Source organism: Apodemus sylvaticus, chromosome 3 (genome assembly GCF_947179515.1).
Source record: "Apodemus sylvaticus chromosome 3, mApoSyl1.1, whole genome shotgun sequence".
In the NCBI taxonomy this organism is placed as follows: Eukaryota; Metazoa; Chordata; class Mammalia; order Rodentia; family Muridae; genus Apodemus; species Apodemus sylvaticus.
In genome coordinates this window covers 129,534,296-129,553,472 of record NC_067474.1, presented here as the reverse complement: position 1 = coordinate 129,553,472, position 19,177 = coordinate 129,534,296, and the positions used below count along the sequence as shown (strand labels likewise).

Sequence of the window (19,177 nt, the reverse complement as noted above, 5' to 3'; positions counted from 1 at the left end):
GACACCATCATTAATATCAGCTCTTTATGAGTATTTGAATAAATCCAAGAACTCTGATATGTGTGCACATGTGCATGTGTGTATGTGGTGTGTGTGTGTGTGTGTGTGTGTGTGTGCATGTGTATGTGTATTAGGACCTCCTGGGGAGAGAGAGTGGACACTAGAACTGGCAGCCATCACAAAAGACAACTGCTTCATCTTTATGACTTTTCAAACACAGCATGAGGCACCATTGGTCTTGTGTATGCACATGTGTGGGTGGAATGTGTTATAGGTGTGTAGTGTCTCTTTGTGTGTATCATGGAGGGGAACTGTACATGACAGTGAACTGAACTAGTCTTGCTCATTGCTTGCAGGCAATAGAGCCACTTTCTGGTTACACACTCACCCCATTTGGAATCCTATGGTTAGAACTATGGTTAGAGCCAGGGTTCTGGGCTCTTGCTTTCCTGTGTTCTCTCAACATGGCTAGTATGAAACTTTCTGCATTGCTTGAACATTCTGTGCATAATATTTTGAGCTCTTGCTCCTGCCTTGTCTCTCCCCTTGGTCAGGTACTGAGTATCCAGTCTGTCCTCTTCTGCCTTCCTAAGAATCAGCCTGCACTAGCTCAGCACACTGGTAGGTTAGGAGAACAGGAAGGAGTCCTGGTTGCAGTCAGTGGCTCCACAAGAAGCCCGCCTCAGGAAGCAGAACATGGCATATCAGGGAAGGCAGAGAACTAACTCATCATGGGCCTTGATCTAGGAGCAGTTTCAAGCAACATGGAAACCTGTGTTCAGAGCCAGCAAGAGAAGACAAATGCTGTGCATGACACTGGGAAGTTTATTGCAGAAAGGAGGGAAGATAGAGAAACTTGTGTGAGGGGTAGTCAGGTAGAGAGACTTTGCCGGGGAGATTCAGATGAATGCATCAGATAACAGCCATGTGAAGATGACACTAGGCTGAATAATGGCTTCACAATGATGTTCAGGCCTTGAGTTTTGGAGCCCATGGTACAAACTGAATTATTCCTCATAATTCAAAAGGGACTTAGTAGGTTAGATCGAGTAAAATACATTTAGATGGGAAAATTATTTTAGTGGTCTCGATGATGCTACAAGAACATTTGTAAAAGGGAAGGAAATTAGAAGAGAGGGGATGGGGAGGGAGCTGGCTTTAAAGCAGGGGAATATTCCAGTGCCAAGGAATGATGATCCATATGGAACAGAGGAGGAGAGGACTCTCTGGAGCACTCTTCTGAAGGTTGGTCACACCAACAACTTAGCTTTCTGCCAGTGAAACTCATTTCAGACTTCGGAGCTCTACAACTGTAAGATAATAACTTTCCATTATTTCAGACCACTAAGTATGTGATAATTTGATTATTGGTAAAAATGATGATGTCATGTAGGAAAAAAATAAGATGGTAGGAAGTGAAGAGGCAAGGAGAGAAGGCTGGAGGACAGAGGAGGTTCAGGATGAGGTGTACAGACAGATGTGGGTAGCAGGAGACAGAAAGGCAAATGGGGGATCTAGAGCAAGGAAAGAAGAGAGAGAGAGAGAGAGAGAGAGAGAGAGAGAGAGAGAGAGAGAGAGAGACAGAGAGACAGAGAGACAGAGAGAGACAGAGACACAGAGGCACAGAGAGAGTGTGAGCCAGGAGGCAGGAGGCAGTGAGCAAATAGGTGTGAAGAAAGATGAGCAGACAGAAAGCAAGATGATGGCAGGACAAGATGTCAGGCAGCATGTTTATAGAGTCTGTCCTTGCCCTTACCAGAATTAGTGGAGCTTCTTGAGATGTAGGTAAATCCCATTTTTGGACTTCAGCACAAGTCGTGGTAAGGGGATGGGGACCCTGGTGGGATCTGGCAGTAGCTCAAAGCGGAGCAGGGTCAGGGCCACAATCACCTTCAGCTCATTCATAGCAAATTGTTTCCCAATGCAGTTCCTGGTTCATAAAGGGACAATAAAACATATTAGCCTCTCACCTGTTTTAAGGGTTGACCTTTGAAATAGCCCAGAACATGCTCAGGGCCTGCTGCCACAGGTCCAGTCTAATGGTTGTGGTTACAGGCCGTACCTACTTTTACCCCAGGTCTTGGCTCTCCTGACTTTTGGACATAGCCTCAACATTGTTCAAGGCCACTTTGACCCTAGTTCTTTTAGAGGTATGAAATCTGTTAGGCCAGTATTTTAAGGACTAGAGGTCAAACTTGTGAATTATTTAATAAGTTAATCATTGCTTAGATTACTCCATTCAGGACCTAGCACATAGCTTCCACAGAGTGGAATTAGTAGACAAGTTCCTACAGGAAGACTGTGTTGAGGATCCTCAAGTGACTGGCCCATCTACCTCCTACTTAGGGTACCCCACCGCCTTAATCCATCAGTGTGTATAGCCTTCTAACTCTACTTCAGAAATGTCCATGATTCCTCTTCAGTTTCCTTTCCTGGAATTTTTTGGTCTCCCTGACCCTCCCTCCATACTGACCACCTATACCTCCACCAGGTAGGGCTCTGTCCAATGCCAACTGTCTCTCCAGGTTCCATATCCCCAGGGTAGTGAGCCACAGCTAAGGTCACCCCCATTGATTCTTGGGCTCTTCCTTTGTCCCAGGTCTCTGTTTCTTCCTGGAGCTTCCCCCACCTCTCCACCCCTGTCAGTTGCAAATTTGCATTCATTTTCATGGTCATCTAGCCATTTCTCCTGTCCTTCCCCACATCTGATCCCGAAACCCCTTTCCCCTTCCCACCCTCCCTCCCAGTTCCCTCCCACCATCTGCCTCTTATGACTATTTTATTCCCCCTTCTAAGTAAAATTCGAGCTCCCTCATATGGGCCTCCTTCTTGGCTTGGTCTTTACTGTTGCCTGTATGTGAGATATGTTCTTCTAGCTGGGCTGCCTTATCTGGCCTTAGTGGGAGAGGAAGTGCCTGGCCTTACAGAGACTGGAAGTGCCAGAGTTTGTGTGGGGAATACTCAGGGGGATCCCCAGCAACTCAGAGGAGAGGAGAAGGGGAAATGGGGAAGGGGGGAAGGGGGAAGGGGGGAGGAGGAAGGGGGGAGAATTGTGGGAGGGATGACTGGAAGGGAGGCAGTGAGTGGGATTTAAAGTGAATAAGTAAAAAAAAAAATTTAACCAAACCAAATCGAAACAACAAATGCCTACCTGCAGTTCTACCCTCTCTGGCTGCTGTACTGTGTCTCTTTCCTGCCAATCCCACTTCCTATTTAAGATTAAGCTGTTGAGGTGTTTGAGTATGTTTGCCCCGCCCCTCCCCACCCCCACCCCCAGGCTATTCCCGTATTCCCAAAGCTCAGATCAAGGAGCAGCTGGCTCTTATTTCTTCGAAGACGATGACTATCCCTGTTTCTCCAGGCACCCAAGGCTCCATCAATGCCATATTCAAGGACATGCCACAATCAGGGTTTGGGATGACAGCAGGAACATGAAATGTTCTGCAAACTGCTAAGTGGGCAAGTGAAAGAATGGAGGAAGAATATATTTTAACAACAGATATATTTGTCTTTGTAGGTGACAGTTTTGAACTCTTAGAGGCAGGAATGGATAGAATCATTAGTTCTATATTTTTATGTAGCATAGCACCTGACATACAGGAGTGGTTTAAAATTTATTTTACAGTTAAAATAATTATTTTTTCTTGGTTCTTAAAATATAATTCATTTGAATTTAAGGAATGAAAAAAATAGAATGAAATACAATAAAATTTTTTAAAAACTCTGACCAAAGCAAGCTGTGGGAGCCTGTGACTGAATCCCAGCACTTGGGAAGTAGAGGTAGAGAGACCATGAGCTCCAGACAAGCCTGAGACTCTGTCGTAGAACGCACCACCAGAAGCATGGTTCATTCCAACTTAAGCTGAGTTACCCAGTACTCTCCTGGCTTCTAGTGGCAGTGACATGATTTGCAATGAGTGGAGACTAGAGCATTCAATCCTGAAGAACATCAAGTGTGTGTACATAGCCTGTGTCTGGAAGAACAATTTCCTTATAGCCTGCTCTGTGAAAGCTGATTTGCCATGTCATGAATTCATGAAATACAGGCTCGGAACACCCTTGTTCTGTTCCACCTTTTAAGGTTTACAGGCAGTTAGGTCCCAAGGGTCACTATTCTTAGAAGCCATCAGAAAGTCATTGTTCAGTTTAGTAGCTATTTCAACAGTGTCTTTGATTTCACACACTAGATACTTTAAAAAACGCTATGCTGTATGTAAACCAGAGAGTGTACTTAAAAGCAGATTACTCTCCTCTTTTTTAATGCCTTTTGTCTGAAGTTAGACTACATAGCCTCTAAGTGTAAATTTGAGAAATATACATTAATTCCTTGCACAGTGATTCTAGAATAGAGAACTATCCAGGAATAGTGATGGGTCAGGTCAAGGTGTGGAAAAGACATGTCCTTTAAGAGTCCTAAAATTCGATAAGCTGAACACCTAAAGTTTTAAAATCACATAAAACAAAATCAATGTAAAGTCCTGCCCTTAAAGTGAGGAAAATATCAGAACACGCGCAAGTGCGTGGCATCCATTGACATAGAAATTTATTTGACCAATGGGTTAATGTCTTCATAGTGTGTCCTGAAATGCTACCCTCCTTTTGTGCACATCCTCAAGAAGCTCCTCCCCCTCCCATAGCCACCAATCAGGATATACCTGGAGATGACATATATACAGGAGGTAAAAAACAAGGTATGCTGCATATTCTCCACAGTATATTCCATCACCATATACACGATGTCTCACCTGGCTCCTCCTGAGAAGGGCAGGAATGAGTGGCTGTGTCGGGGAGAGTCTGGTGCAAACCTGGACGGGTCAAACACCTGCAGGGAGACAGCACCTCGGTCAGGACAGGTAGAGGTCAATTGCAACCCATAAGGGGACAATATGCCCAGAGGTGGGAGCAATAGGAGGTGTTGGTCTTGAGACGAACTCCTCTGCTCTCCTTGGGGGACTCCTACCTCTGGGTTTGGCCACACCTTCGGGTTGTGGTGGAGACCATAAATGGAGAGTGTGACCTGGACACCTGTGGGGCAGATAGGAATACGAGAGAAGATGGGTTATATCCAGGGGTGACTCCATGGTTCCTAGGACAGCAGGGGATGATATGCCTGCACAAGAGGTTTGGGTGCTATAGATCATCATGGTCAGCACATGACTTGGTAAAGAACTTGAGGCACAAGTGAGGAGTATGAAAAATGGAATTAGAGAAAGGGAAGCAAGAAAATGAACCTGAGTTTTGGGAATAAATAATATTAGAACTTAAATTTGATGAAGGATTTTACACTAAGGATGTATATTAAGTCCCCACAACAGTGAATTGATTTATTCTGGTCTTTCAGGTGAGTTACTAAAGTTTCAGAGAGGGGTTACATATCACCAAAGCAGATGGCAGTCCTAGGGTTTTGACATAATGAGCTGCGAGACAAAGGTTGCTTTCCTGACAACCTTTTTGCAGGGGTCTTGTATCTGCTGATCAGTTCATTTTTGCCATCAACCTTAGTGCTTCTCAGAGAATGAACCATGGATGACTTATTACGTGGTCTTCACTGATTTCTTTCACTTGCTTTGTCTCATAAAACACATCTCCCTAGCCCCTGTCTGATTCTTTATCTACCCTGTACATCCAGTGAGTAGTATTTCAGAGATAAAGTCATGATAACATATTCAAAGGTTTCTTTGTGAAGAATTTCTCACACACAATGTATAAATATTACCTTGTAAAGAAAATCAGCTCATTTAGCTCACAGATTTGGAGCTGAAAGTTCAAGCAGCTCTCTCCCCTTGGTTGCATCCTATCTGGTGAGGATTGGTGTGCATCTCTTAGTGGTCTCTCTCCTTCTCTTCCTAAAGCCACTATATAGAATAATGTGAGACTAACCCTACTCCAATCTATCCACTACCTGGCATCTGTACCTCTAAACCACACAGTCAAGCTCAGTTTACCATCTCAGACTGTGGTAAGTAACTCAGTCTAGAGCACATGTTTAGCAAACAGGAGGCCTTCTGTTCAATTTATAGCACCATCAAGATTAACATAAATTAACGAAAGCTTTCACCTTCTCAACCCCATTAATGTGTGACTCTGGGAACTACATAGCTGTATGAATTTGGCAGGGAACAAATACCAAGCCACAGCAAAAGGTCAGCAGAAAATAGCTGTGGGGCTCCACTTTTTTTTTAAAATTTTCTTTTTTTTTAATTTTCTATATTCTTTGTTTACATTCCAAATGATTTCCCCTTTCCAGGTTCCCCACTCCCCTTATGTCCCATAAGCCTTCTTCTTGCCACTCATTCTCCAATCACTTCCCTTCTTTTTCTCTGTCCTGGTACTTCCCTACAATGCTGGATCAAGCCTTTCCTTAGGGCCCTCTCCGTACTTCTTCACGGGAATCATTTGTTATGCTAATTGTGTCTTGGGTATTCAGAGCTTCTGGGCTAATTGATATCCACTTATCAACGATTGCATTCCATGTGCATTCTTTTGTGATTGGGTTACCTCACTTAGGATACTTTCCAGTTCCAACCATTTGCCTAAAAATTTCATGAATTCATTGTTTTTAATTGCTGAATAGTATTCCATTGTATAAATATACCACATTTTCTGTATCCATTCCTCCACTGAGGGACATCTGGGTTGTTTCCAGCTTCTGGCTATTATAAATAAGGCTGCTATGAACATAATGGAGCATGTGTCCTTATTGCATGCTGGGGAATCCTCTGGGTATATGCCCAGGGTTCCACTTCTAACATATGCTAGAGACAAAGAAGTCAGTCATCAGGGAGTGAGGAAACTCTGGTCATTATTTCTTTCACAGACATCCAGATAGACAAATTGAAGATTCCAAGGAGTTTTGCAAGAAAAAACTCACTCTATTTTGTTTAAATTTGCCTTATTTGCTCTTTTTATTTGAGAAAAACTCTCTCTCTCTCTTTCTCTCTCTCTCTCTCTCTCTCCCTCCCTCCCTCTGTTCTGTGCAGGTATAATGTAGAACTATTAGCAAAATAAGCTTTTAAAAAACCCCTATTCACTATTTGGGTTAAGAATTAGGGCTGTTAGTTGAGCATCAGGTCATTTTCTCTGCTTGATGACATAAGTTGTGTCTTTAGCAATGGGGTCTTACCACCAGGTTATTGAGAGTAACCAATAATTTGAACTCGGCAAGAGTCTAGAGTCACATTGTATTTGCTGGTCTATATATAAATAGTAGTTCTTTATAAAAATGACCACATATTATATCAAATGTAGAGGATGATAAAAAGATGTGACTATTGGGGATTGAGAGAAAGACCTAAGCTCGATCTGCAGAACCCATATAAAAAAATCTCTGTGTGGTGACCCATGCTTGTCATCCCACTGCTGGTGAGGTGGAGACAGGCAGGTTCCTACCACTGACTGGCCAGCTAGCCTAATAGGTGAGTTGTAGGCCAGTGCAAGACTCCTGGACAGTGCCTGTGGAATGACAACTAACATTGACCTCTGGTTCCCATTTGTATGTACAAACATATGCCTGTGTTTCCAGCCCCAACATGAAAACCCACATGTGACAGTGAGGACATCTGAAGAACAAGTATAGCTATGAATTATATGGTGTTGACATCTGGAATTGAGTCTGGAATATAAAAATTGAAGAATGTCACTGTTCCCAAACTAGAATGGATGCAGCATGAAGAGATCATATATTCAAATGAAGAAAGAATGTTAGCTGATAAAAGAAGAGATGCTTGCAATGTTGTGCCTGCAAAGCAGCAGAACTGGAGATCATTTAACTTTATAGAAGGTCATTTAAGCTTATTATTGTACTTTATGAGTAAGAAGCATTTATTTACTGAAAAGGAAAAGGGCACTCTGAGGGATTCAGAACTGTTGAAGGATACAGACTACTGATCATCTGAAAGGCTCGGAAAATTCATACCTTTGGGTAAAGAGCGTCCATCAGGGAAGGTGACAGGTGTGCTGAGTTCTCTGACAATGCCTGGGACAGGTGGGTAGAGCCTCAGGGCCTCCTTGATGCACATGGTGGTGTAGGGCATCTGGTCCAGGTGATCCCTGAAATAAAGTCCATCTTGAAGGTCAGGTAGACTGGAGACCAGGCTCCTCCCTATCCAAAGAATAAGGGCATTTCTACTTCTTGAACTCTTACCAGGTGATGGAGGATCCATCCCCCAGGAGGCTCTGAACTTCCTCTCTGCATCTCTGTTGGTGCTCAGGGTGTGTGGCCAGAGCATAGAAGATCCAGGAGACTCCACTGGCTGTAGTGTCATGACCCTCAAACATGAATGTATCCACCTCAGCACGTAGGTCCTTGTCAGACAGGCTGTTCCCATTCTCCATCTGAGGGAGGCAGCAGGCATCATCAGAGCTATGCTTGTTCCTTGTGTGTTCCCAGGCAGACAGGCCTTTGCTGTACATACTCACTCTGGCAAATAAGAGGATGTCCAGAAAATCCAAACGTCTCTTCTTCTTGATCTTTTCCAGCTCTCCCTCATCCCGCAGCTGATCCTTTCTCAGCTTGATCACTCCATCTAGTCCAGAACATCAATTATCACACAGACCTGAAAGCTACTGTAGCCCCATATAGCCTCATGTGTCTCCTTGCCTGAAGCTATGTGCTCTATATAGGTCAGCATGTAAGGAGTAGGCAGTGTTAGAAGACTGGTGTCACCTGATGCAGTTAAGACCTCTCTTAGCACCATGGGCAATGGAAGCTCTGCTTGAGTTGCTGGGTCAGGTTTCACTACACATAAACCAATATGATGACACTCACATAGTACCTGGCATTCTGATGTTCTAACTCATAACACTGATAGTGTAAAAGTATCTAGTATATATGTGACCCAGGTCCTATAGGGGAATGCACCGAAGGCTCTGGATCTGCCTCAGCAGTCATCAATAGCCCCTTTGAGCTGATCCTAGGAAATGAGGGAGACAGAAGGTACAAACAGAACCTGTGTGATCATGGGCAAGTTGACAAGCTTTGTTGGACAAACGGCCATTGGAAGAAAGATTGTAGATGGTATCATTCTGATGAAAGATATTCCTCACACGGAAGTGAAATAGGTTATTCAAGTCCCCAATGGCCTGGAGGTAGGTCTTGTAATTTCTGAATAAGAAGATACAGAAAAGATTAGACCATAGAGATATTTGACCCACAGATGGAATGAACTCTGGGAAATTTCTATATGGTAGGAATAGACAACATCGAAGCACAAACTAAGTCTATATTATTTTTTTAAAGCTTCAATTTTATTTTTTCGATATATTCTTTATTTACATTTCATCTAACTCTATATTATAACCCTTGTAATTTTCAAGTCAGTAGAAGGTGGCATGAGTGTCTGGGCATCCACCTCAGCTAGTGTTCAGTGGTCTATGGTTGGAGTAGGATTGGATTGGGTCATTGACCTGGGCCTGGGGTAAGACTCTTTATTGAGTATCCAAGATATCCCACTTGCATCACAGATAAGTCCATATCAGTTGGTAAGACAAAGGCCCGGAAGTTCAAGGGTTTTCACTCACCCATCCACCTGGACACTGCCCTTGTGGCTGAAGGCACACTTCATGACAGTGTCTAGGGTCATTAAGGAGATGTGTTGAAAGATCTCTATAGAGTCCTGACCAGCCAGCCGTTCCCATTTGTCCTGCGTTGGGAGAGGAACATTGATTTAATTTCTCCAGAAGACTTGTGCTCAATTGACTGAATTCTTTCCCTATATTTTAAGATATCGTGTTCTAAGTCCTTCAATTCAGATAACAGATGTTTTACAGATTGCAAAACAAATCTTTGTGAAAGGACACCTATATTCTTGTAAATTACTTCAAAATTAAATATAGAAACTCATAAGAAAGGAAACAAATTTCACATGTTTACAATTAGTTAAGACGTTTTATCTGATAAGCAATGCTGGTTTTAGGGGATAAAAAAGATGATACATCAGTGTTTGGTGAGCTGAGCTCAACCTGAGATAATGTAGGACTTCTATGTATAGAGCATAAAAACCCCAAGTAGCCAGGATGGCATTTCTAATGGGTGTCCCCAGTGACTTCAGTTGCTATGTATTCATCAAAAGCTTTCTGAGAACAATTGACACATCGTGGTGGTTTTGAATGAAAATAGCCCCCATAGGCCCAAAGAGAGCATCACTATTAGGAGGTTTGGATGAACTTGTTGGAGTAGGTGTGGACTTCCTGGAGCAAGTGGTCATTGGGGGGCAGGCTTTAAGTTCTCAGATGCTGAAGCTAGGTCCTGTGTTTCACTCTCTTCCTGCTGCTTTTCGATCTGAATTAGCACTCTCAGCCACCTCTCTAGCATCATGTATGCTTGTGTGCCACTATACTTCCCATGATGACAATGGGCTAAACCTCTAAACTGTAAGCTGGCCCCAGTTAAATGTTTTCCTTTATAAGAGTCTCTGTGGTGATGGTGTCTCTTCACAGCAATGAGACCCTAATCATGACAGAAGTTGGTACCAGGAGTAGGATATTGCTGTGATAGACCTGACCATGCTTTGTTTGGAGTAATATGAACTTTGGAACTTAGAATTATAAAAGCAGATGAACACTTTAAGTGAGGTTTAATGGGCCATATTAGTAGAAGGACAGTGGCGCTAAGCGCAATTTGAATTGTGGGGTCCTGGCTCAAGAGGTTTCATAGGAGAAGAATTTTAGTATGTAGGACTGTTGTGATATTTTGGCAAAGAATGTGGCTGCTTTTTGCCCTTGTTCAAAAAGTCTGCCTGAGGCTAAAGTGAGGAGTTTTGGATTAATTGCACTGGCAGAAGATATCTTAAAATAGCCTAGTATGGATTCCATCTTATGGTTATTAGTATTCACTCTTATGCAGATCTATAATGAAAAGGGGTAAACTGACCAAGAAAAAATATAAAATGTATACTTTGAGAAGAAAGGAAGCACCAGGAAGTAGAATGTAGTGAAGGCCTGTATTGAAGTAGATAAACAGATTAAAGAAAGCTTGATGCTAAGTGGAATAAAGGAAGTAGTAACCTCAGACCAAGCCCCTACTCAGATAAACTTTAAATTTGCAAAAAAAAAAAATTAAAAGTGAAAAGGAATTAAAGAAAAGCCTAGGGCCAGGCCTGGAGGTGCATACCTCTGAGCCAAGCATTCAGAAGGCAGAAGTTGGTAGATCTCTAAGTTTGAGGCCAGCCTGGTATACAGATTGAATTTCAGGACAGCCATGCAGGCAGTAAAGGAAACCATCAAAACCAGCTGGTGGAATGTAATTGAATGAGGGGTCCATGTCTAGGCCTAGAAAGCATCAGAACTTAGCAGTCTGGCCACATGTTTCTGGCTTTAGAGTCAAGGAAAGAAGAAAGGGATTGTGAAATTTCCCTTCATGACTAAGGAAAGCTGCTGAGGCCAGGCATATGTCTTGGGTATCCTTGCATAGAGGATTAAAGAGGCCGTTGTGTGAATCTGTGAAGCCTCAATTGCTTTAGAACCCCAAAATGTTGGAGATGCTAGAGCTGTGGGCTATCTGCTAAGCAGGGCTGCTAATGGGGAGTGGAACAAGACAACAAAACTGAAAGAAGCTGGAGATCTGAAGAGCACTTTGACATAAGACGTTGAGATGCAGAGTTTGGAGTTTGCCAGCTTGTTTTCAGTCTTGCTTTGGTTCAGTATTTCTTCACAATGCTCCCTTTTCTCCTGTTTGGAATTGAAAGGTATGCCCTGTACATGTCATGAGTATGTGATCTGCCTTTTCATTTTGATTTTATACGGGATTAAAGTTAAAGAGATTGTTTGAGTTTCTTAAAATTTGAACTTTGGATTTTGGAACAGTGCTATGATAGACTATGGGGACTTTTGAAGTTGGACTGAATGTATTTCTGCATTAGGATATGGCTACAAGTCAGGGAGTGGAATGTGGTTGGTGGTTTGAATGAAAATGACCCTAAAGGTCCATTAGGAGGTATGGCCTTGTTAGAATATGTGTGGCTTTGTTGGGGGAAGTGGTCATTGGAGGTGAGCTTTGAGAACTCAGATGCTCAAGGCACATCTAGTGTCTTACTCTCTTCCTGCTGCCTTTGGATCAGGATATAGAATTCTCAGCTATCTCTCCAGCATACCATGTGTGCCTGTGTTCTACCATGCTTCCCACTATGAGGGCAATGCACTAAACCTCTGATCTGCAAGCTAGCTCCAATTAACTAAAACAGTCGTAATCCAGAGTCCTGTTGAAAGGTGGTGGTATGCCAGGTATGGCTATGACAATGTGGATCTGGAATCCATCTCCCTGATGAGTCACTCAAGTCTGTGCAGAAACACTGAGACCCACGAGAAACACCAACCAAGTATCATCCTTGGAAGTCTCTCTGAAGTTGATGATTTGAAGAGGGAGAAGAGTACCCTGATGCTCTTTGCCTTGGGCAATGCACAAGTATGGCTATATCCTAGTATCTGGAGTATTTGTGTTTCAACTATAGTTGAAGAACCTGTATTCATAGCAGAATACATATGAGAAACTTGTTGATGTATATACTGAGTAGGTGAAGAGAGAGATTGAGAGAGAGAAGGAGAGAGGAGAATATAAGCAGGAAAAAGAAGGAGGAGGAGGAGGAGAAGGAGGAGGAGGAGAAGGAGGAGGAGGAGGAGGAGGAGGAGGAGGAGGAGGAGGAGGAGGAGGCAGCAGCAGCTCTGGAAGTTGTGATAGTAATAGTAGCAGAAGCAGCAGTTGATGTAGAAAGGACAGCAGAGCTGAGGGGAGTAGAGGAGAATAAAGTGAAATGAACTCACCAGCATCAATCGAATGGAGTCTGCCATGTTTTTCACGTACGGTTTCAGAATGTCATAATGGAAGGCTGGGGTTAGCATCCGCCGGTGCTGGAACCATGGCTGTCCATTCAGCAAGAGCAAACCATACCCTGGGACAGAGAGAGGCGTGTGCATATGTGGAGTCAAATCAGAGAGACCATTAGATAAATTGGGGCAAGGAACTATGAAGTGGAACTGCTAGAGACAACTCTGAAGAGTGGTTCAGTTCAGAATGTGAATTTCCCAGCTAGTAGCACTGGAATGCATGCTGTGATTATGCCAGCTGTGAGATAAAAAAAATGCAAAAGAGGAAGGTACATCAAACCGCTGTTCAGATGTTTGGAGAAGTGAAGGGCCAGAAGTAAAGCTTTGGGGTAGACCATGACAGTGGTAGTCTGTCACATTTCATTCTCTGTGAACCAGAGACACAGCACTTGGAAAGTCTAATTAATAGAACACATTCCCAATTTAGACATACATACCAATCCATGGAGCTAGCAATCTGTAGACACCATTAGCCTTTGGATCTGAAAGGGAAACAATGACTTAACAAGAAAAGGGATAAATAAGGCAGTCCCAAGGCAACTGTGGTTGAAGCCATGGGTTTCTGTGGTATTTTAAATGCAGTCTGTTGGCAAACAGTCTAATGTTATTGTCCATTTCTTCATATCCCCTTTAAGTTCTGTCCTAACAGTAAGGCTTAGGAAGGTAGGATTCATGTACTAGAAGCTGGACTCCTCTGTAGCTGAGATGCTGAGTTGGTGAGAAACAGTCCATGCAATCAAAGTCAAAGAATAGAACAGATGTGACTTGTGTGTGTGTGTGTGTGTGTGTGTGTGTTCCAGGCAGGTAACAATTAGAGATTTCAAGCCTGGAACCATTAATAAGACTTACCATCTTAATATTATTAAATAACAAAGAAAGATAAAAACATTAGGCTGAGGGATTTGAATTTTCAATACTGAGTGTTGGCCATGTGCTGGATTGTAGCCTTGGAGAATGGTAGAGTGTGTAGGGTCACACTCTTCTGGAATTTGACAGGGCAAGTACCAAAGAGGAAGGTGCTTATCTCTTCACAATGGCATGTTATGCTCACCTGATCGCCCCAGAATCACCTTCATGTAGTCAGGGTCATAGACAGCTAAGTGGGCTTTGCTCCCCCAGAACCAGCGAGGAAAGGCACTTGGGAAGTTCTCTACACATGACATAAATTCCTTTAGTTCTTGGTCACCTTGAAATTGCTGTTGAGGGAAAGATAAGATAGTGGGACTCTTGTTTAGTTTTTGGACTGGAGACAAGAGTGTAGCAAGCACAGGAACATAGTTCTGCATTTTTCCAAAGCTGCCAGGAAGGTGGGGCAGTTCAATGGACTATCTGTGCCATCACTCATAGCTTTGCTATACGGGGGGCTGGTCTTGAGCTGATCTTGAGAGTCCTGTTGGATGGAGTTGTGCTCCTTAGAGGAGTCACATGGTCAGATCATTATATCTGCACATAAACACCACATACCTATGCCTTCCTAAGAGCACCTATCAACAATCCTTTGTTGAATGCTTTTCTGTGATCCTCCTAATTGATTCTGTACTTTATTTCCTGGGGTGACAGTGCAGTGGGTCAGTACTGTCTCTTCCCAGTCTACAGGATGCTATACTGTCTCCTTTCTGGGTGATTTCATATACCTGTGCCTGGTTCTTGAGCTGAACCCTGTGGGACAAGAAGTGATGGTGTGCTTGAATTCAACTAGCTTACAGTGCAGGGTGTATGGAAGGAGAAAGGAGAGCTAAAGGTCCTGTGGAAATTCTAACGTGAGCACTCTCATGTGAGGGCCTTACCTAGCCTTTTCCTTTAATGTGCCCTGGCTTTGGGATTTCAGTTTGTAAATCACCCATCCTGAACATTCTCCTGGACTGGGGCAGCCACTTACTCAGCCCAGCAGTGTGAACCCTTCCTGTGCCTGGTAGCTTCTAAGATGTGCATCATTGGCACACCAAGAGCCTGTGGGGGCAAGGGTTCCGTCTCTCTGATGTCTGCATTCCCAGGCAAGCCCTGAGCTTGGAAGAGAATAGCTGTAAGTGATTAGGCAAGGAATTACTGAAAAGTTGTTTGAGAACAGCAGAGATATTAAAGGTACTCAGCCAGAAGAGGAGGAGACGAGGTAGGACCAACCAAAGCTTTCAACGTGCAAGACTATCAGTACAAAGTTGAGCAACAGTCAAACAGTTTGAATAACCCTATTGTCAGGATGTCGCGCCTCAGCCTGAGCTAAGCATCTCACAAGGCACTTGGACTCTTTAGATATCAGGCTTTGCCCTGTGAATTTGGTGACAGAGACACCCGACCTCCCTGCTCTCCCGCCCATCCTTCCCTTTCCTTCATACCTTATGCCCAAAGAACCAGTGACAGGGAGGTGATGGGAATTGCTGGAGAGCCTTGAGCAGCCATTGCCTGTGCAGGTAGAACTGGACTGCTTTGACCAGCAGCAGGAGCACACCAAGCACAGAGGCCACTTGGAGGAGGACAGAGATGCTGCCTAGGAATTGGGTGGGGCTCAGAGCAGAGACACTCATGGTGCAGCCACTTCTCAGTTGCTGCCCTCACTCTCACTAATCCTTTCTACCTCTTGCCTAAATCCTCTGCAAGGATTGCCCGCCTACCTGTGGGAGGGAGAAAGGTGAGGCTGACCAATCTTGATCTCAAAGTTCAGTTGGTTAAATAACAGGAATGATTTACCTTGAGAATCAGAGACAAGGCTTTTTTTTCCCAGCTGCCAGTGGCTAATAGCCAGACCTCCACCCACTTTCCTCTCTTTGTGTTAGTCAAGAACATTGATTTGTTTGCCTTTTATTTTCCTTTTCGATTGTATTTGCTGTCTATACTTGTGGGATACAGTGTGATATTTCAATACTTGAGTACTGTATATATAATTATAATTTCCTTAAATATTCATCCACTTATTTTTTAATCTTTTCTTGTAAAGATTTATTTAATTATTAAAAACCAAATAAGGATGTCTTATAAAAATAAATATCTTGTTGAAATTGTGTGTGATATGGGGGTCCTCACACATGGGCTCTTTCCCAAACTCCATAGCTTAAGTCTGTGGCTTTATTTGTTGCTCTTGGGAGGTCCTTGGGTTTCCGTGGCAGATCCAGCACCTACATAGTTTCTTTTGAATTGTCCATGCCAAATGGATGGTGAGCGGTTGCTAATTTAGACTGGAGAACATCGAGGCACTGCTGCCCTTCTCCGTCTCGGTTGGCAGCCTCATGGGCAGTCCATGCCTTGGGATGCTCTGGTGCTTGTTTTGCTTCTTGGGAACCAATGGGTTTCTTTCCAATCCTCAGTACCTTCTTGCGAGATTTTTTTTTTTTTTTTTTTTGGTAGGGAGCATACAGCTGAATTTCATTAAAAAAAAACAAAAACCCATTCAGCCAACCTAACTCTTTTACTTGGAGAGTTCAAGAAACTTTCCATTTTTGAAAAGTTTCTGCTGTAAACTCTAATGTTAGTCTACCAAGGCCTTGCTTGTAGCCTTCTCAGCTTTGAGTAGGCCTTTCCCAGCCTTGAAAAGGCTGAGCAGTTTCCCCAGCCTTGAGCAGGCTAAGCAGACCTTGAACATTCGCCATAGCAGGTCTTAGCAACCTAGGCAGAGACATCTGCAGTTTTAAGTTCTCACGGGAACTTTGATGCTTTGGCTGCCTGCACTGACCTTGCTGCTACAACATACTCCAGCTAAAGAAGGGGATGGGTTCTATGGTTTTTTCCTTTATAAATGCAAAGCTTATTATTAAACTTGGAGCCTTGATCAGAACCTTTGTCTTGGCTTCATTCTTCTCCCGCCTCCCAAGCTTATTTCCAGCCCCCCTTTCAGGTAAACCCAGTTTGCCTGTGGCTTCTGGACAGCTACACTTGCTTATATAGGACTTGGCATACTTCTCTTGGTTTTATAATTTCTTGTTTTAGACTTTTGAGAGCTTGAATATAGTGTGTCTTCAACAGGACCAAATCAATTGAATCTAAATGGGGCCCTTTGAATTTACTGTACTTGGGTGCCCATGTATTTCCCAATAAATACTGGAAAGCTTTCAGCTTTGATTTAATTAAATAACTTTTCTTAGTTAGTTAGGGTTTTACTGCTGTGAAAAACCACCATGACCAAGGCAACTCTTATAAGGACAACATTTAATTGGGTCTGGATTGCAGGTTTAGAGGTTCAGTCCATTATTATCAAGGCAGGAACATGGCAGCACCCAGGCAGGCATGGTACAGGAGGAGTTGAGAGTTCAACATCTTGTTCTGAAGGAAAGCAGAAGAATGGCTTCCAGGCAGCTAGGATGAGGGCCGTAAAGACCATGCCTCCAGTGACTCACTTCTTCCAACAAGGCCACACCTCCAAATAGGGCCATTTCTTGGGCCAAGCATATTCAAACTACTGCAACTTTGTTTATGTGTTTACTTATGATTTACTTGTATGCATGTGTCATATGAATGCCTTATGTCTGGAGGTCAGAGGACAATTTACAGGAGTCAATTTTCTTCTATCATAGGTTCTAGAGATGGAACTCAGGTCTTGGTCCAGATAAAACTTAGCAAGAGCCTCTAACCACCAAGCCACTTCACCAGCCCTCATGAAACAGGTTTATTTTCATTTGGTAATTCCTATAATGTGATCATTTTTCACTTATTAGTATCTTGTTGGTCTTACATACTTAGTTTTTTGCCTTTTTCCTATTTTTTTCTTTTGTCTGGCTGGGTTATCTCAAAACCCTGTCTTCAAGCTAAGGATTCTTCCTTTGGTGTGATTAAATCTGCTCCTGTGTTTCAATTGTGTCTATAGTTTATTTATTAAGTCATCTATGGCTTCTTTTTTATTATCTGTATTTCTTTTTCTGAGCTTCTCATTCAAATGATGGTTTTCATTTGTTTTGTTTTTAATGAAGTGTGTGTTCTTCCATTTTTTGTCCAGTTTTGCTTTTTTTTAAAAATATGATTTTCTTTAATGGAAACAGAATGTGAATTTAGGAGAGGAGTTTCACTATAAAGACCATCTGACAAATATACTTGAAGAGACTTAGAGACCCAGGGTCATTTCTTACTCAAAATCTTCCCCTGACTTTTAATAGCCAACATTGACAAAGTAACCATTTTTGTTTATAGTGCTCACTGAGGTTGATCTGCCCTGCCAAATCCTACCAGCTCTGTTGTTATAAGACCTGTATCTCCATGAATCCAAAGACAACCAAAGTTTTCTCTTACTTCAGTTACTAATATCTAAGGAAGCCAACTTTTTCAGGATATTAACAATTCTTAAAATTGAAACACTGCCCTCTCTGTGTGTAGTTTTACCTTAATTGATAATTCCTCAAAGAGGATATCTTTGCAAATATTGCAGAAATCAAGAAAAAATGATGAGCAAAGTTTTTGCACATGAAAATTTAATATCATCGTACCTTTTATTTTCAAGTAAGGTTTAGGATTTCTCATCCCAAGAATAGAGTATCATTTCAATGATTTTTATAGTATGAGTTAAGAACTTGATTAGATTAATATCTAACCAAATGCAGATGCATATTGAATAGCTAGTCGTTTTTATTAGATATTTTCTTTATTTACATTTCAAATGCTATCCCTTTTCCTGGTTTCCCCTCCGAAAAACCCCTATCCCATTCCCCCTCCCTCTGCTCACTAACCCACCCACTACCATTTCCCCAGCCCTGGCATTCCCCTACACTGGGGCATTGGGCCTTCTCAGGACCAAGGGCCTCTCCTCCCGTTGATGTCCAACAAGGCCATCCTCTGCTGCATATGCAGCTGGAGCCATGGCTCCCTCCATGTGTATTCTTTGGCTGGTGGTTTAGTCCATGGGAGCTCTGGGGTACTGGTTGGTTCGAGCTTTGCTTTTTTTAAAAATGGCAATCCACTGATATTTTTTCGTCTATGGCACTTACTAGAAAGATATTTTTATTATGTTTGTTGTGCCTTTATTTGGATACCTGTGTGGTTATTTCCTTGCCTTTGCTGCTTTTATAGGCTAGCTTTTCCCCCCAGCAAGGTACTTTGTCCTGGAGATGTGCCAGGGGGTTGGTAGTGTGGTTACACTGATCTTAGTTCCAGCTTTGTGGTTTCCACACAGTGTCTTCAGTTACCTGTATGTGTGTTTCAGTGGCCAAGCCCTCAGGTATGTATGGTCTTTTGCTGTTACTTTCCTTAGGAAGCTAGCCTTTTTTTGTACCAGTGAGCACAATGCATGCTGTTGTGTATGAGGATGAGGAGGTCAAATTTTAGTCTCTGTTGTTTACACCAGGCAGGGCTGAGCTGATGGACCTAGGAAAGCAATGTATGTCTGACACAGCCCAAGCAGAAAGGGTGCTAGTCAGTTTCTGAGGGCCTCTAGGGAGGAAGT

The 19,177-nt window shown here is 42.9% G+C and overlaps 1 protein-coding gene across 1 annotated transcript; it reads right to left on the bottom strand.

Moving 5' to 3' along the window:
* Positions 1–824: 824 nt before the first annotated feature.
* LOC127681096 (cytochrome P450 4A10) lies at positions 825–15,360 on the bottom strand. The gene is made up of 14 exons (XM_052177031.1): positions 15,153–15,360; positions 15,050–15,055; positions 13,871–14,015; positions 13,257–13,301; positions 12,757–12,884; positions 9,520–9,641; positions 8,949–9,103; positions 8,419–8,525; positions 8,144–8,334; positions 7,916–8,049; positions 4,961–5,025; positions 4,746–4,822; positions 1,757–1,930; positions 825–1,310 (listed from the first exon to the last, which is right to left on the bottom strand). The coding sequence occupies exons 1-13, from the start codon at positions 15,339–15,341 to the stop codon at positions 1,762–1,764; spliced, it is 1,533 nt and encodes a 510-aa protein (XP_052032991.1). The 5' UTR covers positions 15,342–15,360; the 3' UTR covers positions 825–1,310; positions 1,757–1,761.
* Positions 15,361–19,177: the final 3,817 nt, after the last annotated feature.